Genomic DNA, 26,629 nt, shown 5'->3' with positions numbered 1-26,629 from the left:
CCTAGGAAAAAGTTTTAATGGTGACTAGGCCTGAGCCGATAATAGGTCAAACAATTAAACAATAAATGAAAATGGAGTCGGAATACTTTGCTATACAATGGCATTGATAAATTGCTATGTCCATGTGTGTTTGTTTTTAGTCATTTGCTTCAAACAGAGAGAAAGAGGGTTCAATCTCTGCAACTCTCTCACCACCTGAGCCAGTTTATTTAACAGTAGAATGAACCGTCTTTTCAGTCATTTACAATTTTTGTCTTGGTGGGTGGAGTGCAGGACCGCTCACTTTCACACACAGGATACACATACAGAGAGCCTCGCGACTCGCTAGTAAAAAGTTCCGCAAAGTAACAAAAAATATGATTACAAAGCCAAATTGTGGGAATATTACAGCTTCAACCCGGATAGGCAATATGAGCCCATCAACACGAACGGACAAGCAAAAATGCCACTATTGCGTGATGGCAACAAAAAAAAAAACTTGCTGTAGTTTTTACAACTTGGAAAAAAATGCACTTTATAAGATGTTCAATATTAATTTAAGTCAAATTTTTGATTACAGAGTTGAATCTAATTTCATTTTTTGTTAAAGGGAATAAGCGGTAGAAAATGGATGGATGGATGTTTATTTATTTAGGACAGGGGTCGGCAACCTTTACCACTCAAAGAGCCATTTTGACCCGTTTCACAGGATAAAGAAAACAATGGGAGCCACAAAACTCTTTTGAAATTTAAAATGAAATAACACTGCACACAGAGTTTTTTTCACGCATAAACCAGGGGTCTCAGACACGCGACCCACACCTTAATATGAAAATTTAATGATAGTGGGGCCCGCGAGGTTTTTATGAATGCTGCTTGACAGCATTACACTTACCGACCCTCCCGAATATTCCGAGAGACTACCGAATGTCAGATTAACCATTCTCGCGAATGTTTGCAGAATTTCCCTCGATTAACAATAATCATGGCAACCTATGAACGTGCTGCTTATGACGCCCTCTAGAACACGTCCAATCAGCTTGCCAGCCCAGTCAGATGTCGTGCGAGGCTTCAGCTGGCACACGATGGTCGGTTGAGGTGGGTGGGGTTGGAGGGGGCGGGGTTTGGTGCTAATGTAGCCCGGTTGAGTAGTACATGGAATTCTGGGTATTTGTTCTTTTGTGTTTATGTTGTGTTACAGTTCTGATGTTCTCCCTAAATGTGTTTGTCATTCTTGTTTGGTGTGGGTTCACAGTGTGGCGCATATTATTTAGTGTTAAAGTTGTTTATATTACAACCCTCAGCGTTGCAGTCGCTTTCGTGTATTAACAGAGGCTGAACATAAAATGATCAGCCGATACGCAGATTGCATGATGGAAAAGCGGGCGCGACGACATGTTGTAGAGGAAGTTAAAGACATTGCCATCACTGCACACCCTCATTATTGTAGTCCAGATGAAAATTGGAGAGGGTGATTTCTGAGAAAGGAATTGAAATTCGGAAACCTCAAAGAATAGTTGTTAGGGTCGACAATTTAGCAGCTGAGCCACATCAGAGTGATCAAAGAGCCGCGGGTTGCTGACCCCTAATTTAGGATAACAAAAGTTATTTACCATCCAATTTCAGTACAATGGTAAACAATTGTACACTAATGGGAAATACAAGATTATATCATTTTAAATGGTCACTTGCATTATTATTATGTATTATGATTACATTGCATTATATTCACTGCATAGATTTATCGGTTATTTTTTTCAGTTTAAGATCATGTTTTAGACAAAAGCTTTGGGTCTGTTCGCATAAAGCCAACTATTATTTAAAGTAAATCATTGCATATTGCTATACAATATCGATTTTTTTTTAAAGAAAAAAAACAGCCTGCTCGTGGGGTTTATTTTGTTATTAGTGGGGGGCATAATAAATATCTGATAGATAATTATGAGGGATTATCGTTGACAAACATGGCGTCGATAATTTGGGACATTTTGCATGCTGTTTGCACTAAATGTTCTGCAAACATTCCGTGAAGAGGGAACAAAAAAAATCACGCTTCAACGAATTATTTCTTATCAGTCACCTGAAACACGTGCTTCGCTACGACCGTGTTTTGAAAGTCTGCGCAGGCACTTGTGCTGCTGAAGAATCTCCCTCAAAGCCAATTGCAAAAAAAGTTGTGCACAAACTACATTAAATTCTACATTTAAAAAAATTATATATTTAAAAGAACGCATCAGTATGTTTATTGAAAAGAAAGAAGTTGTCGGTGGTTGCTTAAAAAACAAAAACCTCTTGCGTCGCTAGTTTTTTATGTCAACATTTAGACTTTTCTTCGTTACTTGACACCCGTTAGCTGAGAGACTACATCCCCCCCCTGCACCCCAAAAGGGACAAGTGGTAGAAAATGGATGGATGCTCTTTTAATTCAACTTGTATCTGTTTTTTTACAAGTATTTGTAGAATGTGTGGAGGATCATTAGAATATTTGCTGCGGGCTACAAATGGCCCCCGGGCCGCACTTTGGACACCTTACTCTATTTTAATCCACTTTTTATTTATTTAGTTTAATAGCAAATTGCAAATGAAGGGGTTGAAATCGGTATGCGTACGAGTGCTCCCTTTTTCCAAAAAAAAAGTATGCGCACAATGTATTTGTAGGCGTATTTGAAATGTTCGCACTGTAGAGCCCTGACATTTGGACACCACATGAAATTGATTTAAACAATGTCCACCCTGCCTACCTACAATGTTGTTTTTTTGAAACAAGTGATGCAATTATGACCGTGACCATGACACAGCGACGCAATCTTAAGCTTCTGTTTACTTAGGCACGTGTATGTCTGTTGCTATCAGCTGGCTGATGCTTGAACTAGAAACAAAGTTTCTTTTTTTTTTTGCTTACTGGATTGTTTTTTACATCGGGGGGAGGGGGAGATGCAAAATGTTTACCAGCTCATCTGTTGTCAGCGGTTTAGATATTGTCGAGTGAAACATGTGACAAATATCACATTAACGTGAAGACTAATATTTTAAGTATTAGGAATAGTTGAAGGTAGGGTCGAATTATTTTTTTGGAATGTAATAGCAGTGTGATAAAACTCAGTGAGAAGTGCCGCAAAGTAACAAACTAGGTGAAAAAAATAAGATTATAAAGCCAAATGTGGGAATATCCATCCATCCATTTTCTACCGCTTGTCCCTTTCGGAGTCGCGGGTGGTGTTGGAGCCGATCTCAGCTGCATTCGGGTGGAAGGCGGGTTGCTCCCTAGACAAGTCGCCACCTCATCACAGGGCCAACACAGATAGACAGACAACATTCACACTCACATTCACACACTAGGGCCAATTTAGTGTTGCCAATCAACCTATCCCCAAGTGCATGTCTTTGGAAGTGGGAGGAAGCCGGAGTACCCGGAGGGAACCCACGCATTCATGGGGAGAACATGCAAACTCCACACAGAAAGATCCCGAGCCTGGATTTGAACCCAGGATTGCAGGACCTTCGTATTGTGAGGCAGACGCACTGACCCCTCTGCCACCGTGAAGCCCCACTTGAAAACATATTCATGACAAAATAATTTTCATGAACCTCATACGAATTATATTTTTAATCTTTTAATGAATAATTTGGCCTAATTTGGAAGTGGGAGGAAGCCAGAGTGCCTGGAGGTTCCCGTTGTGGGTATGTTTCAGCTTCAAATCAAATGGGCGATAGGAGCCCAACAACACGGACGAACAAGCAAAAATGTTGTGATCACGTGATGGCATAGGGCTGGGCGATATATCGATTATACACGATATATCACGGGTTTGTCTCTGTGCGATATAGAAAATGACTCGTGATATTCGAGTATACGTTCTCACGCAGTTGCTTTTAGCTGCGAGCGTTACATTACAGACTCTTCTCGCTCTTTGCTGTCTCTCCTTCTCATAGACAAGCGCATCTTACATACTGTCACGTCATACATCACATACGTATACGCCATTGCGGATTAGAGAGGTAGCAGCATGGGTAACGTTAGCTGTGATACTGGCAGAGCCGTGCAAGTGGTAATACGAGAGAAAGAAGGTGCGAATCTGGTAACAAATGAAGGAAGAATTAATTCCCAAGAAAAACAGCATGTGGTCCATCGTCTGGCGGTGGTTTGGCTTCAAGTGGAAATATGTCGAACAGACAATCGTAATTTGTCAAGTGTGGGCCAAAAGCGTCGCTATAAAAAGTAGCATTACTGCTAGTATATAGCGCAATTTGAAAAGTCACCCGCTAGAGAATGAAGAGTCCTTACTCCGCATGTCAACATCTCCATTCGGTGCCACACGCCCACACCATCAAAATGCCGAGGCAAACATTTCCACATCAACACCGTATGAAAAAACTAGTCAACAACGGAATTTAATAACGTCCTTAGTAACCTACCACATATCGAAGGATGAATACTATTTAATTTCGTATTATGCAGCTCATTTTAATTTGACACTTAAAATGTCTCTGACAATCTTGCACTTTCTGTATTGGAAATGACATGTATGTTTGTGCCACTGCTTAATTACTGTTTAAAAATAAAGTTTTGGTCAACTGACTTAGTTGTGATTTCCCTCTCTGCATGAAAGTTTAAAATGAGCATATATTAATGCAGTATGAACAAGAATGTTTTAATGTACACACATAGAATCATCATACTGCTGTGATTATATGCATCAAGTGTTAATTCAAGGCCAGGGCAAAATATCGAGATATATATATCGTGTATCGCGATATGGCCTAAAAATATCAAGATATTAAAAAAAGGCCGTATCGCCCAGCCCTATGATTGCAATAAACAAAAAGACAATGTCAAACCTAATTTTTCCAACTGGGAAAAAAAATACACTTTAAGATGTTCAATGTCTAATTAGAATAACTTTTTGTTTTTTTTTAATTAATTTAGTTTAACAAAGTTTTTTACTTTCCATTTACAGTACAATGGTAAACAATTCTACAATAATGATAAATATAAGTTCATATTCTTGTAAATGAATACTTGCATTCATAATAAATATTATGAATACATTACATTATAAACGCTGCATAGTTGTTTTCGATTATTTCTTCAGTTAAAGGGCATGATGTAGACAAAACGCATAACGCCAAATATTTTTCAGAAGTAGATTATTCCATATTTTAATGTGTGGCATTTTTGAGATCAGAGTATGTTGATTGACAGTCTAAAAGTAACATGTCTTTCTTCAATTGTTTTTTTTTTGCAGTTTCCTGCATTTTTATGTATAAAATATATAAATTGCAAATCAAATCGCAATCACAATTTTGGACAAAAAAAATCGCAATTAGGGTTGTTGTTTTTTTTTTGAAAATTGTGTAGCCCTAAAGTGAGGTCTCCTAAGATTTCCAGCTCTGCTTTTTCAATTATTTGATTCTGCTTATGCAGCTAAGTCCCATCCATGCTAGGGATGAAATGGTATGACATCCTCACAATGTTGGTATGTTCCTGGGTTTTAGTGTTGAAGTTCAGTACATATCTCAGTACACCAAGGTAACAAAATGTCAAAACACTAAAGTGCTTACCATTTCAACTTTAATCATTTTCAAATAAATCATAGATTAACACAAACTGCTTGTAGCTCATTTGTCTTTAAATGCAATAAAAAGAAAAAATATTTATATAAATATATAGGTAGTATTCATATGGTTGCGCATCAATGACAACAGAGTCTTACATTCTGATTCTTCCGGAACGTCCGCATTTTAAAGTTAAAGTATCAATGATTGTCACACACACACTAGGTGTGGCGAAATTATTCTCTGCATTTAACCCATCACCCTTGATCACCCGTAGGGAGGTTAGGAAAGCAGTGGGCAGCAGCGGTGGCCACGCCCGGGAATCATTTTTGGTGATTTAACCCCCAATTTTTAAACGTGGATTCCTATTTTTCCATGCTTATTCCGCCGACATGGAAGACTGAGCAACAAACTATTTCCATATAAGGCGTAAGTTGATAATTCTCCATTGCAGCAAATAAACTCATATCAGTATCACTGGAGGATGAAGCTAAACATGCTACATAAACTATGCTACCCTACTCAGTGGCCTAGTGGTTAGAGCAGGGGTGCCCATTACGTCGATCGCGAGCTACCAGTCGATCTCCAGCCAGGCTTTTAAAAAAAATAGACCTAAAAATTAGTGATCATCAATCTTCACCAAGACGTCACTTAAATGACATTCACGGTACCGGAGGGTCTTGTGAGATGACGCTGGCTGCTGCAAGATCATTTTTATTAAAATATGACCGAGAGGAAAGCGAGAAACACTTTTTATTTCAACAGACTCTCGCGCCGTACCTTCCGTCAAAACTCTAAAGGCCGACTGCACATTTCCGATCTTCACAATAAAAGCCCTGTTTCATGCTGCCTGCGCTAACTAAATACAGAGTCTCGGAAAACTGGCGTGCACAAGCGATCCTTCAGAAAGCTGGCGTGCACATCACTTGTGCACGCCAGCTTTCCGAGACTCTTATTTTGTTAGCACAGGCAGCATGAAGCAGGGCTTTTATTGTGAAGATAGGAAATGTGCAGTCGGCCTTTAGAGTTTTGACGGAAGGGACGGCGCGAAAGTCTGTTGAAATAAAAAGTGTTTCTCGCCTTCCTCTCGGTCATTTTTTCATAATATTGAACTGGCAGCAGCCAGCGTCATCTCACAAGACCCTCGGGTGCCGTGAATGTCAATCAAGCAAGCTACGGAATTTGCCGCCAATGTTTTTCTTGTAAAGTGTATGGAAGCTGGATGAATTAGATGCCAAAAACCAACCACTTTCATGTGGTATTGTACAGAAAGGACAACTTTTTTTCTCCTCCATTTGAAAATGTGGGCGTTATCATCATTACTGTCTGATTCCAATCAATGCAAGTCATCAGAATCAGGTAATACACCAACTTATATTCTTGTCTTTGTGAAAGAAAGACATCTATATGTGTTACACATGCTTGTATTATCATTAAACAGATTTAACTTGTTTACAAAAAATGTGTCTTTCATAAATATAAATGATATATATAAATGAGGTAGATCCCCTCGAGTTGGTCAATTGAAAAGTAGCTCGCCTGCAGAAAGTTTGGGCACCCCTGGGTTAGAGCATGGGTGTCAAATCTGGCCCGCCGTGTAATTTAATGTGGCCCTTTAGGCAATATCAATTTAGCATTAGAGCTGGCCCGTTGGTGTTATACAGCGTCGGTGCCGCTGTAACACCGCATTCACCGCTAATACTCATACTTGCCATCCATCCATCCATTTTTCTACCACTTATTCCCTTTCGGGGTACTTGCCAACCCTCCTAATTTTCCCGGTTGACTCCCGAAGTTCAGTGCCCCTCCCGAAAATCTCCCGGGGCAACCATTCTCCTGAATTTCTACCAATTTCCACCTGGACAACTATATTGGGGGCGTGCATTTAAGGCAGTGCCTTTAGCGTTTTCTACAACCTGTCGTCACGTTCGCTTTTCCTCCATACTCACAGCGCGTCACATATTTGTGGCTTTCACACACACACACACACACACACACACACACACACACACACACACACACACACACACACACACACACACACACACCAGTGAATGCAAGTCATACTTGGTCAACAGCCATACAGGTCACACTGAGGGTGGCCGTATAAACAACTTTAGCACTGTTACAAATATGCGCAACACTGTGAACCCACACCAAACAAGAATGACAAACACATTTCGGGTGAACATCCGCACCGTAACACAACAGAACAAATACCTAGAACCCTTTGCAGCACTAACTCTTCCAGCTAACTGACATAATTAATGTTTTATTCATGCATTTTCTCTTGCTATTTCAAGGCTTGAATGTTTGGTTCATTCATTATTGTTATTTTATTTTCAAATATATCATTAGCCTGTGCCAAAAATTTGATATTTACCTCAGAAGATTCCAAATAGAAAAAAAGGCATAACATTTTTATTTTTATTTTATTTGATATGCCATTTATATTTTTTAAATTATTATTATTTGAAACTGGATTTTGCATGTCACTACAGTTATATAAGCCTTGTTTGTTCAATATTTAATGCAAAACTTGTTTGGGTCCCTATTAAAAGGTTAATTTGTTCAACCTTGGCCCGCGGTTTTGTTCCTTTTAAAATTTTGGCCCACTCTGTATTTGAGTTTGACACCCCTGGGTTAGAGTGTCCGCCCTGAGATCGGTAGGTCGTGAGTTCAAACCCCGGCCGAGTCATACCAAAGACTATAAAAATGGGACCCATTGCCTCCCTGCTTGGCACTCAGCATTAAGGGTTGGAATTGGGGGTTAAATCACCATAAATGATTCCCGGGCGCGTCACCGCTGCTGCTCACTGCTCCCCTCACTTCCCAGGGAGTGAACAAGGGGATGGGTCAAATGCAGAGGACAAATTTCACCACACCTAGTGTGTATGTGACAATCATTGGTACTTTAACTTTAACTTAATTACACTGGGAGGAAGAGCAAGCAGTTTTGAAAATGTTGAACTAGGAATGGGCTATTATATGATCAAGATCGTTGATAGCGATTGAGTTCAATCACGGTGATCAGCTGATAGCATAATTCCACAATCAAACATGGCGGAAATGTCTGTTAGAAGCTATTGCAGTAGTCAACAGTAGTGATGCTTGGTATAATCCTGCACAAAACACTCCACCTTTATTAACCGTGATCCTCTGTGTGTCTGTGAATGTGTGTGTGTGTGTTAGTGTACGTTTGCGTGTGTTTTTGTAAAAGTGTGTCTTGTGTGCGCGACCATTTAGTTCCACCGTCGCGAAAGTCAGTCTCCTCACGACATGGTTAATGTTCAATCACGTTGTACCTAGTCCCCTTACGCAGCTGAAATTGCAGCCCAGGTTAACAAGATAAAGAAATATGACTAATAGTCGCATAGAAGTTGAAACACAGGATTTAAAAGGAGCAGCGACTTTAGTTTCACGATCTTCTGCGGCTCACCAGTAATCCTGCCCCGAAGGCAGACTTGCAGACATTTAGAGAATGTCTGTGTGACTGTATTGGTCCTGACTGGGAGAATCAACACAGCCACTTATTTTATTCAGAAAAGGCATTTTTATATCTAAATATTGTTTAATCAGATTGTTTGTAAATGTGTCTTCAAAAATTCTACTTCTGATACAACAGATACTACGGGACAGCATGGCTCAGTTGGCAGAGCGGCCTTGCCAGTAACCTAAGGGTTCCTGGCTCGATCCCCGGCTTCCGCCATCCTGGTCACGTTCGTTATGTCCTTGAGCGAGACATTTCACCCTGGCTCCTAATAAGTCGTGGTTAGGGCCTTGCATGGCAGCTCCCGCCATCAGTGTGTGAATGGGTGAATGTGAAAATAGTGTCAAAGCGCTTTGAGTACCTTTTTAAAGGAAGAAAAGCGCTCTGCAAGTATAACACATTTACCATATACTAAAAAAACGTGTCCCTGTTGTTGGAGTATTACGGACAATAGGACCGGTATAAAGAAACTCTGCAGACAGACACTTGGTGTTCTTTTTGTTTGTTTGTGGACAAAAAAATACTTTTTGTGTCTGACATAATCATTAAACCTGTTTTATGCGCTGGTACACATAAAATTCTTATTGCACTTTAATGTAGATTCATTCAATATGAGATACAACATTTGACTTTAAAAAACTCCACAATGTGGGTCAGTCACCGCTTGCCCCTTGCCAAAGCACTGGTGAGAATCACTGTTGTATTCAAGTGATTAAAGAATACAAATGTTAATTTACCATTGGAAAGTATTGTTTAGTAAATGTTAACCTGAAACAAAAGTCTCATAGTATTCAGTACACCAATTATACTCTGTTTACTGCAGACTGTTTGTAAAGACAAGCAAAAAAACACTAACTTTGAGAGGGAAAAAAAAAACACGAAACGTATCGAAAAAGAAGCAAAACCGTGGCTCTAAAAGCAGGTACGGACTGTAGCGTGTGTTACCTGTGTTGTACCTCCTAGTAAACACAATAATAGATATGAACAAAATGACAGTTGTCAGCTGTTAGCACATATTACCTCAATTAAACATGGTTGTAGAAAACAGTAGGGATTTGGTACTCTGTAAAATCCTGCAGGGGAGAGTACGCTTCAATTAAAAATAATAATACAAAAGTGTGATATTTAATTGAGATCGGATGATATGAAAAAATTAACCGTGATCATTTTTTTTGCCACATCGCCCAGCTCTATGTTGAACTAATCTCTAGTTTCCTTTGTTTTCAGTACAGCTGATTTAAAAATGGCTGGCGTAAAAAAACAATACAATACCATCCATCCATTTCTACTGCTTATTCCCTTTGGGGTCGCGGGCGGCGCTGGTGCCTATCTCAGCTACAGTCGGGCGGAAGGCGGGGTTCACCCTGGACAAGTCGCCTTCTCATCGCAGGGCCAACACACATAGACAGACAACATTCACACTCGCATTCACACATTTAGTGTTGCCAATCAACCTATCCCCAGGTGCATGTCTTTGGGGTGGGAGGAAGCCGGAGTACCCGGAGGGAACCCACGCATTCACGGGGAGAACATGCAAACTCCACACAGAAAGATCCCGAGCCGGGATTGAACCCTGACTACTCAGGACCTTCGTATTGTGAGGCAGACGCACTGACCCCTCCTCCACCGTGCTTCCCCTAATGCAATACAAAACGTGGTTTTAATTGAGATCAGATTATATAGAAAATTTTGATTTTTTTTTTTTTTCCTCATATCACGCAGCCTTAACCAGACCATCAAACTCACTACATGACTGCGACAAACGGGTAACAGACCTAGGCTGTATGCTTTGCACGTGTTGCTAGAACATTTGCAACACAGAAATGGACCTGGACTTTGTGTTTGTGCTATTATTTCTGAAAAGAAAACCGCTTTTGCACATTCAAAATAATATTGATTATATGGCACACAGGATAGATTGGTTGATAGTTTGTCTCATTTATTAAATGTCCATCCATCCATCCATTTTCTACCGCTTATTACCTTTTGGGGTCGCGGGGGGCGCTGGCGCCTATCTCAGCTACAATCGGGCGGAAGGCGGGGTACACCCTGGACAAGTCGCCACCTCATCGCAGGGCCAACACAGATAGACAGACAACATTCACACTCACATTCACACACTAGGGCCAATTTTAGTGTTGCCAATCAACCTATCCCCAGGTGCATGTCTTTGGAAGTGGGAGGAAGCCGGAGTACCCGGAGGGAACCCACGCATTCACGGGGAGAATATGCAAACTCCACACAGAAAGATCCCGAGCCTGGATTTGAACCCAGGACTGCAGGAACTTATCATTGTGAGGCAGATGCACTAACCCCTCTGCCACCGTGAAGCCCTTATTAAACGTCAATACTCATTAATATGTTTTCCAGAATGAAACAATAGGGTTTTGCACATTTTTTCTGTTCTCACAAAGACTTCGCTTTTCTGCTGTCAGTGAACTACCTACATGTAGTACTGCAGGGACATAAAGTGTACAACCATAAAAGGAAGTTGCTTGTTCAGTTTGGACTAGATGACAGTGGGGCTGATCTGTCTTTTCTCAATGTATGCTAGTAATTCTTTTACACACACGCATGTCTGTCACGGACCATAGACTTATTTTATTTTGAAGCATTAGGTCATGAAAGAGGTGCTGTTTCCCCTAAAGGTCATAAGACCTCTGGTTGTTGGGGCTCCATGCTTTGAAGGCCACTTTTAAAGATTATTCTCAGCAGTCCTAACCTTTTCTTTTAGCTCTGATCCTGATCCAAACCGGTCTCTCTTTTTTCCGCGGCTTAGCTTGTACAAGTGAGTATTATTAAGTCGCTGAGGTTGAATAGCTGCCGAGGCTAAAAACGGACTGCATCAAATGAAGCTACTTAATGACAAAAAAAATATATATGCAAAGACTTGTATGTCTGCTTAAATGTTTTTAAAATATAAATATCCAATGATTCTTTGTATTGCTGACATGGCAGAATGACTTATAACTGCATGCAAGGTAAAAGGTGGGGCTGGAGGCATCAGTAATGTCAACACCCTGTGGGCCATATTTATTTAGCGGCAGAAAGTTGCTGTGAGTTTATGCTTAACAGATTTGCTTTGACTGACATACCTACATGTTCCCAACGCTACAGAACAGCCACCAAACCTGTTCAAAGTGTGTCTCGTTCAGCCTTTCATCGAATAGAAAAAATATTTGACAAGTAATAACACCCCTATGCTATGTAGTTTACATATAAACACAGCACTTGGCAGGATCACTAGAGCAACAATATATATGCAAAACCTTTCTCAGCCCCCATCAGATAAATCATGTGTGCGGCTGAGTAAGAATTAAATTGGATTTACTTGAATAAAACACATTTAATAGCTTTGTGTTGTTTCAAGGATTGGCTGGCAGTTGCCAAATTTAGCAAAATGATTGGGAACAAGTTTCACATTTTGGCCTTTACAATAAAGGCAAAAGTTATGCTCTGTATACAATTTGACTGCAGTCTGTCTGGTCAGTGGTGTCCCACTAAAAGCATGTAAGTGGCAGTTGTGCATTTGTTGTCTGTCAAGCAAATTCCAGAAGAAGAAAACCTCAGCATTTTGTGGACTCTAAATGCTAATGCTAAAAACAAAGTTGAGCAGGTAATCGCTACTCATTCCTCCATGTTCTGCAGACTGCATAACACGCAACGAACAACATGACATAAAATGTGTTTAATGTTTCCGAACAAGTTAATGCTAACGTACAATAGATTAGTAGCTCATTGAGAGGCTAAACAAAATTAACATTGCCGATCGCAGGGTACATGGATAAACAATGCTTCACGCTCACATTCATGCCTATGGACAATTTAGTCTCCAATAAACCTAAAATGTGTATTTTTGGAATGCGGGAGGTGACTGGAGTACCTAGAGAGAAAACACATGCACAGGGACAACATGCATATCCAAACGATGGTTTGAAAACGCACACTCTGTAAAATTAGACGTTACTGTTGGTAGTCAGGTCAAAAGTATTAGGGTAGTTTGCATTGGCTTCAACAAGAAATACCTAAATTAACTTAAATTACCTCTACTTTTGCAGAGTTTCAACTCTGTTTAGCTGCATGAACAGCTGCCGCACTCCTAAGGGGCGATTTAGATTTGTTTTTAGTTTTTTAAAAAGCATAGAACAATTTTTATGATATTGAGAAGTTTTTTTTAAACTTGTTATGGGCAATAGCTTGTAGATAATAGACTATGTACAGTATATATACTTTCATACAATACATATTTTTTTCATGTAAAAATGTTTTCATGAAAAAATATGTATTATATAGGGGTGTAACGGTACGTGTATTTGTATTGAACCGTTTCGGTACGGGGGTTTCAGTTCAGCACGCGGGTGTACCGAACGAGTTTGTAAGCAAAGGTCTTCACAAGCTGCTCTGCTTTCTGCCTCTGTCTCTGACACAGCACCCAGCATTGACCCACCAACACAACCATCTGATTGGTTACAAACAAAGCCAATCAGCAGTGCGTATTCAGAGCGATGTAACAACCAATCAGCAGTGCGTATTCAGAGCACATGTATTCAATGCTTCAGCGTCAAGCAGATAGGTGTTTAGCAGGGGAGCAACGGACAGCGTACTCTCCCCAAATTATAAAAAACATTTCCCAGTCACAACTACTACTAACATCACTATGAGCCCGTTGACCTTCTAGAAACTTAAACTGCACCTCAGCTCGCTCGCAGTTCTGGTTTGAGGTGAAGGCTAATTAGCTTTTAGCATAACGTTATCTCATTTTGCTGTGTGTGCGTGCGTGTGTGTGTGTGTGTGTGTGTGTGTGTGTGTGTGTGTGTGTGTGTGTGTGTGTGTGTGTGTGTGTGTGTGTGTTAGGGGCAGCAAAGCCCTGTCTGTCTGTTGTGAATTAGTGAATTATATTTATATAGCGCTTTTCTCAAGTGACTCAAAGCGCTTTACATAGTGACACCCAATATCTAAGTCACATTTAAACCAGTGTGGGTGGCACTGGGAGCAGGTGGGTAAAGTGTCTTGCCCAAGGACACAACGGCAGTAACTAGGATGGCACAAGCGGGAATCGAACCTGCAACCGTCAAGTTGCTGCCACGGCCACTCTACCAACCGAGCTATACCGCCCCCCTGTTATTTCATTGAACTCCATGGTGTTCAGGGATGAATAGTCTCTCCTATTGCTATTGTACTATTCTTTCAGCTATAGTTATATTAATCATTAGTAATGTAGCAGCCTAGTTTTGAATGACAGGGTCCCTCCTATCACATGTTGACAAAAATATAACATTTACATAATAAAAGTCAACTACAGGCTTCCCAAATGCTGTAATAAATGTAACATGATGAGTTGATTTGAAACTGTTTAATGTTGCACTTTTTATATGTAGAAGAAAGGTTTTGTCATTTTATTTAATCAAAGCAACAACTTGAGGCAATTTAACGTGGATTAATGTGGGCAGAATGATTATAGTGTTCCCAATGTTAAAAGGATAAAGCCATTGTTTACAAATTTGGTAAATAAATAACCCAAAAATTTATATTTTGTTGTTTTCTTACTGTACCGAAAATTAACCGCACCGTGACCTCTGAACCGAGGTATGTACCGAACCAAAATTTTTGTGTATCGTTACACCCCTAGTATTATATATACAGCATTTATCTTGCAGTGGCAGTGCACCACTGTCATTTACATATGTATGTGTATGTATGTATGTATGTATATGTGTATGTGTATATGTATGTATGTACTGTATGTATGTGTGTATGTCTGTATGTATGTGTGTTAGGGCAGCAACTAACGATTAATTTGATAATCGATTAATCTGTCGATTATTACTTCGATTAATAATCGGATGTAAGAGACAAACTACATTTCTATCCTTTCCAATACTTTATTTTAAGAAACAGCATACTGGCACCATGTCCTTTCGACTTGCCAAATAAAACAAGGCAAGTGTTACAAAAATGTGCACCATTGTGCTGCACAATAGCAATAATTTTGCTTAGGTGAATTTCAAACCTGGCTAATACCTATTCCAACCATTCTGCAATGTTGGATGCTGAATGTCTTTTCTCTAGTGTCATGGTCGTAAGGCAGATTGACTTCATGTTCCATTCGTCGCCAATGTAGTGGCATATATTGCCAAAGTAGGCTTCCGTGTCTACACTTGTCCACACATCAGTAGTGAGAGCAATTTTGCTCTGGGTGGCTTTTATGTCAGTCTACACTGCATGGAATGTCCGCTCGTACTTCCTCTCCATCAGTTGGTAAAATGGTTCCTCGAGGGAAGAGTGTAACCAGGGTTGAGGAGCCCTCAACCCTGGTTACACTCTTCCCTCAATAAGGACGTGAATCATTTGTCTAAAACCTTCATCCTCCACCATTGATAGTCGCCTCATGTCAGTTAGCAACATATTCAGGATAGCATCACTCAGTGCAGCCGCTTGCCGTGGTGTGCAGACCTTCCTTTGTACCAAGTCGCTAATGCTGGCTTGATTCTTTCTGAAATGAGAGAAAATATATTATGAATGTACATAGTAGCATCATTTACATGTAACTCAATACAAACCGAGTTGATTTAATTAATAATTTCTGACGTAAAAGACAAATACGCCACCACATTAAAAAAACAGCAAATTTAAATAAATGGACGTTGGAGTTGCAGAATACACTAATAACAACACACAGAAATGTAACTCATCAGATCAGAACTGGATCAGATATAGTACACATTTCTGTTCTGAATAATAAAGAATTCACTTTAGGCTACATCTGAATAATAGCATGAAATATTCCAGCACCTTCATAATGTTTAGTTATACTAAAGCGTCACTCAAGTCTAAATAGATTTACATAGCTTTATTGATCCATTATGAAACCAACCTGGGATATTTCTGTCCGTTACGTTTATTTCGAAATCGGTAAACGTGCGTTTTCCTCTCTCAAAACGGAGTCAAATGTGCCGTAGACACATTATCAACCCCACGTTGCAAAAAAGACCTATAGCGTTAACGTTAACTTATGAATGCCTGTTGCCGCTCATAACAACACAGAAAATGAAGATGTCACACTATCCAAAACGTTCCTAACACTCTGAAAGTTAATACACAACAGTTGCTGCTGCGCTTCCTTAAAAAAAAATATCCTCGTTAACAAAACACACAAAAACGGACACAACGGATCTATATACTCGGACTATGGACTTGAAAAAGTTACATACTGCGAGTTCTTCCCTTCATCTTCTTCCGGTGCTGCCGAAGCAATGTTGTCCTTCGGTGCCACGCGATGTCCATGCTGCAGGTTTTGCAGGGAATGTCTTTAAAGTAAAGTGTTCCGACACTTTTGACGACTTAGGTCGGACACTTTTCTCCATTGAAACAATAACCTCGAGATGTTTCTCCGCTGAACTATCCGTACTGTTTCCCTCCACCATTTTTCGAAATTTTCCAGGCAAAGGAGACTGCTTGGTCACGTGAGCTGCACATGACACATCATTGGCTGGCTCACTGCCACCACATGAGACGCAGCCTCAGCGCCGCCCTGGTGCTGTTTTGTACTTATTTTGAATATTGTTTTTCAGCTGTTTCTAAATGTTGCAGTTTATAAATAAAGGTTTAGGGGAAAAACATTGCATACATCCAACGAATCGATGACTAAATTAATCGCCAACAATTTTTGTAATCAATTTTAAACGATTTAATCAATTAGTTGTTGCAGCCCTAATGTGTGTGTGTGTGTGTGTGTGTGTATTTGTATTTATATGTATATTAAACTATATATATGTGTGTGTGTGTGTATATGTATTTGTATTTATATTATACTAATATATATATACATATATATATATATATATATATATATATATATATATCGCCAAGCTCCAGGGTTGATGAAACTACCAGTTTATCAAACCATGTATTACACTCTGCTTTATGGTTTTATTCTCATTTTTGTATTTCTGAAGACAGTTGGTGACAGTTAGTGTCACCACACTAAAACTGATTTTAGAACAGAACTGCTCAGAACAACTGTACATATTAATATTGCAAACAATGTGAAAATAACTTTTTTGTCTTCAACAGAAAATTATTAATGGATTTCTAAAACCTTGGTGACCTTTTGAGCCATAAGGAATTCCACAAGTTTTACCTAAAAGTCCCGGGATTGTATGCAGCTTCAGTGCTCAAGCATGTGGCCCATGGATGCCACAGTCCAGTTTCGTCAAAGGATTTTTAACTCCAAAAGAAACAATTGAAAAGTGCTCAAGTTTTCAAGCAAAGACAAAGATAAACGTGTGGTCCTGCACAGGGATGTTTGCTTTAAAGCCTCCTCAGCTGTCCAGTCCCTTTTTTTCCTGAATAAGTAACCTGACGAAAAAGTCCCATGAGCAACTCTGCAGGACGCCCGATAACGTCGACATGAGTAGTACTTTAGGAAAAGAAAAGGATTCAAAAGAAAAGGACCCTAAAAGTGGTTCGGGAGGTAAAGAAAGGGAAAAGGAGGCCAAGGCTCTGGCAGGCCTGGTCAAGGATGGAGGCAAAGAAACAAAGACCAAAGGGAAAGAAGCCAAAGAAGGTAAAAAGGACACCAGCAGCTCAGCACCGGGTGTTGCCTTCTCTGTTGACAATACGATAAAGCGGCCAAACCCAGCACCAGGTACACGCAAGAAGTCTAGCAATGCTGAGGTGATTAAGGAGCTTAACAAGTGCCGGGAGGAAAATTCCATGAGATTGGATCTATCTAAACGCTCTATTCACATGCTGCCCACCTCCGTTAAGGAGCTGACGCAGCTGGCTGAACTCTACCTATACAGCAACAAGCTGCAGAGCCTACCACCTGAAGTGGGATGCCTCTCAGGCCTGGTCACTTTAGCTCTGAGCGAGAACTCTTTAACCAGCTTGCCTGACTCACTGGACTCCCTTAAGAAGCTTCAAATGCTCGATCTTCGGCACAACAAGCTGAGAGAGATCCCGCCAGTAGTCTACCGGCTGAAGTCTCTGAAAACGCTCTACCTACGCTTCAACCGCATCACAACGGTGGAGAAGGACATCCGAAATCTTTCCAAGCTCACAACACTCAGCATCCGGGAAAACAAGTTCAAGCAGCTTCCCGCAGAGATAGGTAGGTCCAACAAATCATGCAAGCAATGAACTAGTCAGAACCGTAGTTAGATAAAATGATACATTTTTATTGCAAACACAATTTGAAGAGTTATTCTTTGTATTTTTTTGCAGGGGAACTCTGCAACCTCAGTACTCTGGATGTTGCCCATAATCAGTTGGAGCACTTACCGAAGGAGATTGGGAATTGCACACAGATAACCAACCTAGATTTGCAGCACAATGAGCTCTTAGACCTCCCAGAGACCATAGGTATGCAGAGTGTAGTACTTAATTAGTTTTACCTCAGTGACAGCTTTACATTATTTGCCCGCGTTATTAAACGCAAATGTGCAACTTGTTTCCGTTTTTTTGTTTCAGGAAATTTTGCCAGCATAAACCGCTTAGGTCTGAGATACAACAGATTGTCAGCTATCCCCAGATCGTTAGCCAAATGTCGAGAACTGGAAGAGCTAAATCTCGAAAACAATAACATATCAGTGTTACCGGAGGTAGGTGCAACCATTAACTTGTTCAACATCTGAAATACACAGCATAGGCAATCATGTTCCCAACCATATTATCAGAAAACTTGATGTTTTAAAATGCTTTTAAAGGAGTCCTATTATGAAAACCATCTTGCCTTACCTATTAGAACCTGTTTTTGTGCATTTGAGATCTGCAGAAAATTGGAAATCAAACCATGGAGGCATAGCGGAGATAATTATAAAACAGTCTTTCCTTATTTTCATACTTCCTCCACCTGAGCCGTTTGAAATTTGCCAAACTTGTGATATTTTTCCAATTGTTGAAGTCAGCGGATATCCCGATATAAGATTAAGTTTTACCCGAATAGCTTTGCGCAAGTCCGCCATTCAAGTCCGACGTGGTAGTCAACAAGTCTGTGGGGCAGACTGGCTCGTACATACACATGCATGCTAAAATCATCCAGTGTTGCCATTTCTAATACAAAGTACTGTTTAGTTTGAACTTATATTTGTCACAAGACTACATATAGAAAAACTACAACATGGCTAGTGGGGAGAAGACACAGTCAAAGTGGGGGTACGTAAATAGACCGCCCACAAAACGGGGCATCCTGAAAAGACGGTCAGAAAGCAGCTTGAAAACGGTATGTAAAACTTAATACATACTGTATTTTCCAGACTAGCCGCACCCACAAAATTTTCGCAAAAAAATATAGTTTCCATGTATTAGTTTCACCGGACTATAAGCCGCAGATATATGTTACCAAACAAAGTTCTCCACACAGAAAGGTTTTGTTAATGTTTTTTTACATACTTTAATTGTTTCCAAACGGTGCCTGTAACACGTCAGTAAAACAGGTGATCGGACAAAACCAAAGTCAACGTCATACTACGGAAGCTTGGTCTCTAATGAGCAAAACAGACTCAACAAGTCCACGGTGACATCTGGTTGAATTTACAAGGAATTTGTAAAACTGCTGTTGTAAGTTAATAATACTAACACAGACCATCATAAACGTGTTAGCATATTAGCTAAGACTAGCGACGCTGGCTTCATTACAAATGCAATAGTACATACAAATATGCATGAAAACAAAAACAGACATCACACATGAGACAGTTTAGTAAGGAAAATAGTTTAAGTTATATTGTAAAATTTACAAACGTTGCTTGGAATGATCAATGGTGAATACATACGAGTAGAAACACTATGGACGACGAGAAGACTGCACGGCAATTATACTTCCAGTAACTTGAAAGGACTAAATGGAAGGACACTGCAGCACCTGCAGTGAGCAAACTCGTCTAAAAGATGGCGCCATAGCACAAAAAATAATACACCATCAGTGTGTTTGCTTGATTTTTTTTTTTTTTAACTATTGTATTATGGCCTTCAGCCAAAAATATCTTTAAATTATCCGCACCGTTTTAAAAGCCACAGGGTTCACAACATAGGAAAAAAGTAGCGGCTTATAGTCCAAAAGTGTCAAAAGTCGCAATTCTTATTGGTAACGATTCTTAATTTATTAAAAAATCAAACAACATTTTTTTTTCTGTCCTATCCAGACTCTCAGGCAAATCATATTTTTGATGTAGCCCTTATCTGCTGTACAGATGTACTTTAGAAAAGAGAAGTGTTAGATACTTCGCTTGTTGCCTTATTTGTATTTATTAAATATTTGGGAAGCATTTTGTTAAACAAAACCAGTTTTCTTTTAAGTAAAATAGAAATTGATCGGAGCTGTTTATCTTTATTATGGAGGAATGTAATTAATCATAGAACTGGCATTCAATGTTATTAAAAAAGTATAGCTTTTGAATCTAGAATTGTTTTGAATCAAGATTAGATTCTTAAGCGAATTGTGTGTTGCCCAAATATTCACAGCACTGATATTATGTAGATAACAATGACGTTTTTTAATTTAAATAAAAAAAACATAGTATGACCCCTTTGAGCGTCTTTCAAAGAACATCCAGTCTATAAAAAAACATTTTTTGTTTCCTTATATTTGAGTTTTGTTGTGCCTCTGCTTGATATTAAACAGGGCCTCCTGTCGAGTTTGGTCAAGCTGACTAGTCTGACGCTAGCAAGGAACTGCTTCCAGTCATACCCAGTGGGCGGACCCTCCCAGTTTTCGACCATCTACTCGCTCAACATGGAGCACAACCGTATCAACAAGATCCCATTTGGAATCTTCTTTAAGGCCAACGTTTTAAGCAAGCTTAACATGAAGGTATATTTGCATGTTTTGTGCATGTCAGCATGATATAATTGCAATTTGTACTTTCAAATACTGTAGATATATACAGTACTAGTGCCTACTCATAAGCTTGTTTGCTGTCTTGAAGCTCAGAGGTTTTTCCACTTTGGAAACTTAAATGTGTAGGCTAGATGTTATGGTCTTTTGACACTTGAACTTTCCTGTAGAGTATGACTTTGAATGTATTCCATCCATCCATTTTCTACTGCTTGTCCCTTTTGGGGCCGCGGGGGGTGCTGGAGCCAATCTCAGCTGCATTCGGGCGGAAGGCGCTGTACACCCTGGAGAAGTACTTTGAATGTATTAAAACAACCAATACATATAAATATTTAGATTTAAGTCAAGTTCCGTGAAATGTGAGTCTCCTGTCTTGTGTTTCTTTAGGTTTTTGTGAGGCTTGGCTGCAAATTAAACTTGAGTTGCTGTGCTGTCATCCAACATAAATATTTATCTGCTTAACAGTTAATTAAAACGAGGCTAAAAGAAAAGTATAGATTAGCCAAGGACGGCGTGGCGCAGTAGGAGAGTGGCTGTGCGCGACCCGAGGGTCCCTGGCTCAATCCCCACCTAGAACCAACCTCGTCACGTCCGTTGTGTCCTGAGCAAGACACTTCACCCTTGCTCCTGATGGGTGCTGGTTAGCGCCTTGCATGGCAGCTCCCTCCATCAGTGTGTGAATGTGTGTGTGAATGGGTAAATGTGGAAGTAGTGTCAAAGCGCTTTGAGTACCTTGAAGGTAGAAAAGCGCTATACAAGTACAACCTATTTATTATGTACCCTTTATTCTGGTTCATTCGCATAGAGGAAGGATGAGGAGTTTCTCATTGGCAAAGTAATCATGAATGTTGCACATGTAAAAACTATTCCTGTTATTTCCAGTGATTATTCAGTTTTCATCATGTTTGAACAGCAATTTTACTGAGGTCTTTATTGGTATTGACATTGTTTACAGACAGATTGTTTAAGCCGTTTGGATTCAAGTCTTGTCAGAATATTTTCTGATGCCAGCTAACAGTTACCAAAGTGCACTGGTGTGCTCAGCTGCTTGGACAGTGCACTCTTTGTAATGGCAGTAATTGTAATTGAATGGTAGAAAATGGATGGATGTAATTGTCTCACATTTTAATGAATAATCCTGACTTTTGTCTTGATCAGGACAACCAGTTAACTTCTCTGCCATTGGACTTTGGCACATGGAACAACATGGTGGAGCTTAACCTAGCTACCAATCAGCTGACTAAGATTCCAGAGGATATTTGCGGCCTGGTGTCTCTGGAGGTAAGCCACAAATGCAGCTCATAGCTCCATATGAGTACAATGTAATTTATATAACAGCCATTGAAAAGTAACCCCTGGTTGAGTATTGGAAAAAGGTGTTTGTTATCATAGGTAATATCAAGCCAAAGTTAGAGCGGACCAATAATCAAATACCATGGTACCTTGGTTTTCGTTTCGGTCACCCGATGTAAATACCACAAACCATTTTATACAGAATAATTGACGTTATATGTGCAGAAAATAATGCCAAATCAGATGAACCAAGGTTCCCATGCACCCTGGAAACCCTGAGAAATGATCGGCGTAATGTTGCGTAACTGAAAACACGTTGGGAATGAGAAAAAAGGTCAAATGTCTTGGAAATGGTCACGTGATCCTGACAAATGATTTATCCTCCCCTGCATTTTGAGTAAATGCAAACAGTTAGGCTGGTCTAATCTTACCTTATCTTGTAGCAACATGAAGGCATATCACTTCTCGCCCCGCGCAAGGCTACCAGCCAATCAAATGTGCATTTGCAAACTGAGATGAAACAAAGATCATACTGATTACAGTGACTTACTAAAGATATACAAAAATACTTTTTAGAGGAAATACAAAACCGAATGTTGTAGTATGACAGAAGAGAAAGTTGAGTTGGGAATTACCCCAGTTTGTCATATTTATTTGTTGTAGATTAGTCCTTCTATCCATGGACAACACATCAAACGCCTGAGTAACACTGATCACTGCCTTGTGGTTAGAGTGTCCGTCCTGAGATCAGTAGGCCATGAGTTCAAACCCCGGCCGAGTCATTCCAAAGCACTGTAAAAATAGTACGCATTATGTCTCTGCTTGGCACTCAGTATCAAGGGTTGGAATTGGGGGTTTAATCACCATAATGATTCCCGAGCACGGCCACCGCTGCTGCTCACTGCTCCCCTCACCTCCCAGGAGGTGGAACAAGGGGATGGGTCAAATGCAGAGGTTAGTTTCACCACACCTAGTGTGTGTGTGTGAGACAATCAGTGGTACTTTAACTTTAATAAACATAAAACCAATGTGGATACAATCAAGTTATAACTGTAGAAAATAACACTTTCAAAGCAACATCCGTATGTGACTTTATAACTTGTCTCTGTAGCGGCTGAAAACATCCTGGAAATGTCTAGGACATTTTTTTTCAAGGATACAGTAGGAGCCCTGATAAATGACAACATCAATTTAAATTATATTGAAAACCTTTTTTGGAAATCATAGCGATGAGCAGAGCACCATGCGGACACCCTGTTCTTTCTTGAATTCAATCTTGTTTCTCATCTTCTTCATCATAGTACAGACACTTGCAACTTTTTTGGCCCCACTCAGGCTACATTTTCAGTCATACTTATTAAAAAACAAGGACCGAGTCACCAATGTGTGTGAACATTGGGTTACTAGATTCCGTGGAATGATTTGTGGGCGATGTTCCACACAATATTTGGCTGTACAATACCCAAACTTGTCTATGAAAACAAGGGTAACATTTTGTCAAACTGAATCATACAAAAAGTGGGAGTTACCAAAATGAGTTACTATTGTACAGCATACAACATTTTGATTGCATGTGCAAAACAGTAGTGATGCTTGGGCCCAATTTCATGATCACTCTCTTTTTTTCTTCACAGGTGTTAATATTGTCAAATAATCTTCTGAAGAAGTTACCACATGGTATTGGCAATTTAAGGAAGCTTCGAGAGCTTGACTTGGAGGAAAACAAGTTGGAATCACTCCCCAACGAAATTGCTTATCTCAAAGAATTACAGGCAAGTTTGGCAAAGACAGTTCTTTATTGCATGGCAATCAAAGACTAAAAGAGTTTAAGCTAGTGGGAAGTTGAAGTGCAAAGTGGAATTTAGAAGGACTTAGTAGCCACATGTTGAAAGGTTTTGAGCAGTAAAAATCTACAGCCAAAAGACCTTTGATAGATGTTGGTATCAGCGAAGTTTTCTAACCTTACGTTTATATTTTAGTGAGGGTTTCCAGAACAATACTGGCAAAATTATTACTTAAAGGGAAACTGACTTTTTTGTAATTTTGCCTATCGCTCACAATCATTATGAAAGACATTTAGAATGCATTTTGAATGCATTCTAAATATTAAACAAATGCGATCAAAAGTCCGCTTACAATGGAACCTATGGTGGTCGCTCTATTCTGCCTATAAAGCCCTTAAAACATCCAAACACCTCCATTGAGGTTTTATTTACACCATGTTAGTATTTCAAACGGGCTTCACGGTGGCAGAGGGGTTAGTGCGTCTGCCTCACAATACGAAGGTCCTGCAGTCCTGGGTTCAAATCCAGGCTCGGGATCTTTCTGTGTGGAGTTTGTATGTCCTCCCCGTGAATGCGTGGGTTCCCTCCGGGTACTCCGGCTTCCTCCCACTTCCAAAGACATGCACCTGGGGATAGGTTGATGGGCAACACTAAATTGGCCCTTGTGTGTGAATCCATCCATCCATCCATCCATCTTCCTCCGCTTATCCGAGGTCGGGTCGCGGGGGCAGCAGCCTAAGCAGGGAAGCCCAGACTTCCCTCTCCCCAGCCACTTCGTCTAGCTCTTCCCGGGGGATCCCGAGGCGTTCCCAGGCCAGCCGGGAGACATAGTCTTCCCAACGTGTCCTGGGTCTTCGCCGTGGCCTCCTACCGGTTGGACGTGCCCTAAACACCTCCCTCGGGAGGCGTTCGGGTGGCATCCTGACCAGATGCCCGAACCACCTCATCTGGCTCCTCTCGATGTGGAGGAGCAGCGGCTTTACTTTGAGTTCCTCCCGGATGGCAGAGCTTCTCTCTAAGGGAGAGCCCCGCCACATGGCGGAGGAAACTAATTTCGGCCGCTTGTACCCGTGATCTTATCCTTTCGGTCATGACCCAAAGCTCATGACCATAGGTGAGCATGGGAACGTAGATCGACCGGTAGATTGAGAGCTTTGCCTTCCGGCTCAGCTCCTTCTTCACCACAACGGATCGGTACAACGTCCGCATTACTGAAGACGCCGCACCGATCCGCCTGTCGATCTCACGATCCACTCTTCCCCCACTCGTGAACAAGACTCCTAGGTACTTGAACTCCTCCACTTGGGTCAGGGTCTCCTCCCCAACCCGGAGATGGCAGTCCACCCTTTTCCGGGAGAGAACCATGGACTCGGCCGCTTCACACTCGGCTAGTGTGTGAATGTGAGTGTGAATGTTGTCTCTCTATCCGTGTTGGCCCTGCGATGAGGTGGTGACTTGTCCAGGGTGTACCCCGCCTTCCGCCCGATTGTAGCTGAGATAGGTGCCAGCGACCCCAAAAAGGGAATAAGCGGTAGGAAATGGATGGATGGATAGTATTTCAAACACGGACATTTATAATAAAATTTAATATTGACGTATTTTGATCATTTTAAGTATACTGGGCCCAGTAATTTAAAACGCATCACAACGTTCGCTTTTTTTTTAACATCACCGATTACTGCTCACTGCAGACTTCATGAGAGCCAACAAACCTAATAAAACATCACTCACTGTACAACAACTGCTATCATTAGAATGCCGACTGTTAGGTTGTTTATATATTCCTATTTAGATGAAAAATTACTCCCCAAAGAAAAAGGGGTCAAAGTGTCCCAACTTGTCAAAGTACGTCCTCGTTCTTCTACTGTCAATGTGAGAGTCATGCTTTATGATCTACAATAAAGTTTGACTGGCAAGGAAACCTGGAAGCAGCTGATCAATCGATCATGTCAACATTGGCACGCAAGCTTGTGATCACGCCGCCTCTATATAATAACAATATCACTAATACTTGGTTAATATTCAAGTCATGAGATGTAAGTGGGTTATTGTTGGTAGTTTTTGTGTGTTTTTTTTATAATTTTTGGGGGGGCTGAATGACCTTCCACTTAGCACTGCTGTAAGCGGACTTTTATTCACGTTTGTTTACGTGTTAGAATGCATTAAAAAAATATATGTCTGGTTTCGTGTCTTCTATTATGATTGTGAATAATAGGCAAAATTACAAAAAAAAAAAAAAACTGTAGTTCTCCTTTAAAGATTGGCCTTTGCCACCTTTATGCGGATGTATAGAGGGTGATCATTTTTCAAACATTTTACCTACCCTCTTTTAGTACATGATGATGTAGACCAGGGGTGCCCATTACGTCGATCGCGATCGACTGGTCGATCTCGGAGGGTGTGTCAGTCGATCTCAAGCCAGGCATTAAAAAATAGACATAAAAATGAGCAATCATCAATCATACCAAGACTTCACTTTCGTCAGTTGTTTTACATTCTCGGCACCCGAGGATCTTGTGAGATGACGCTGGCTGCTGCGAGCTCATATTTAAGAAAAAAATCACTAACAGGGCGGACGCAGAGAAACACATTTTATTTCTAGAGACTCCGTACCTACTGTCAAAACTCTAAAGACCGACTGCACAGTTCCTGTCTTCACCATAAAAGACCTGTTTCATCCTGCCTGTCCTA

The 26,629-nt window shown here is 40.4% G+C and overlaps 1 protein-coding gene across 1 annotated transcript in view; it reads left to right on the top strand.

Moving 5' to 3' along the window:
- Window positions 1-26,629, top strand: part of shoc2 (SHOC2 leucine rich repeat scaffold protein) — a 53,767-nt gene that overhangs the window by 14,398 nt on the left and 12,740 nt on the right. Inside the window, exons 2-7 of the mRNA XM_061880480.1 lie at window positions 17,099-18,137; window positions 18,251-18,388; window positions 18,497-18,627; window positions 20,649-20,837; window positions 22,020-22,142; window positions 23,789-23,926. Coding sequence (XP_061736464.1) covers window positions 17,435-18,137; window positions 18,251-18,388; window positions 18,497-18,627; window positions 20,649-20,837; window positions 22,020-22,142; window positions 23,789-23,926 — 1,422 coding nt within the window. The 5' untranslated portion in view covers window positions 17,099-17,434. The remainder of the gene's footprint in view (window positions 1-17,098; window positions 18,138-18,250; window positions 18,389-18,496; window positions 18,628-20,648; window positions 20,838-22,019; window positions 22,143-23,788; window positions 23,927-26,629) is intronic.

Source organism: Nerophis ophidion, linkage group LG20 (genome assembly GCF_033978795.1).
Source record: "Nerophis ophidion isolate RoL-2023_Sa linkage group LG20, RoL_Noph_v1.0, whole genome shotgun sequence".
NCBI lineage: Eukaryota > Metazoa > Chordata > Actinopteri > Syngnathiformes > Syngnathidae > Nerophis > Nerophis ophidion.
This window is presented reverse-complemented; position numbering and strand designations above follow the sequence as displayed.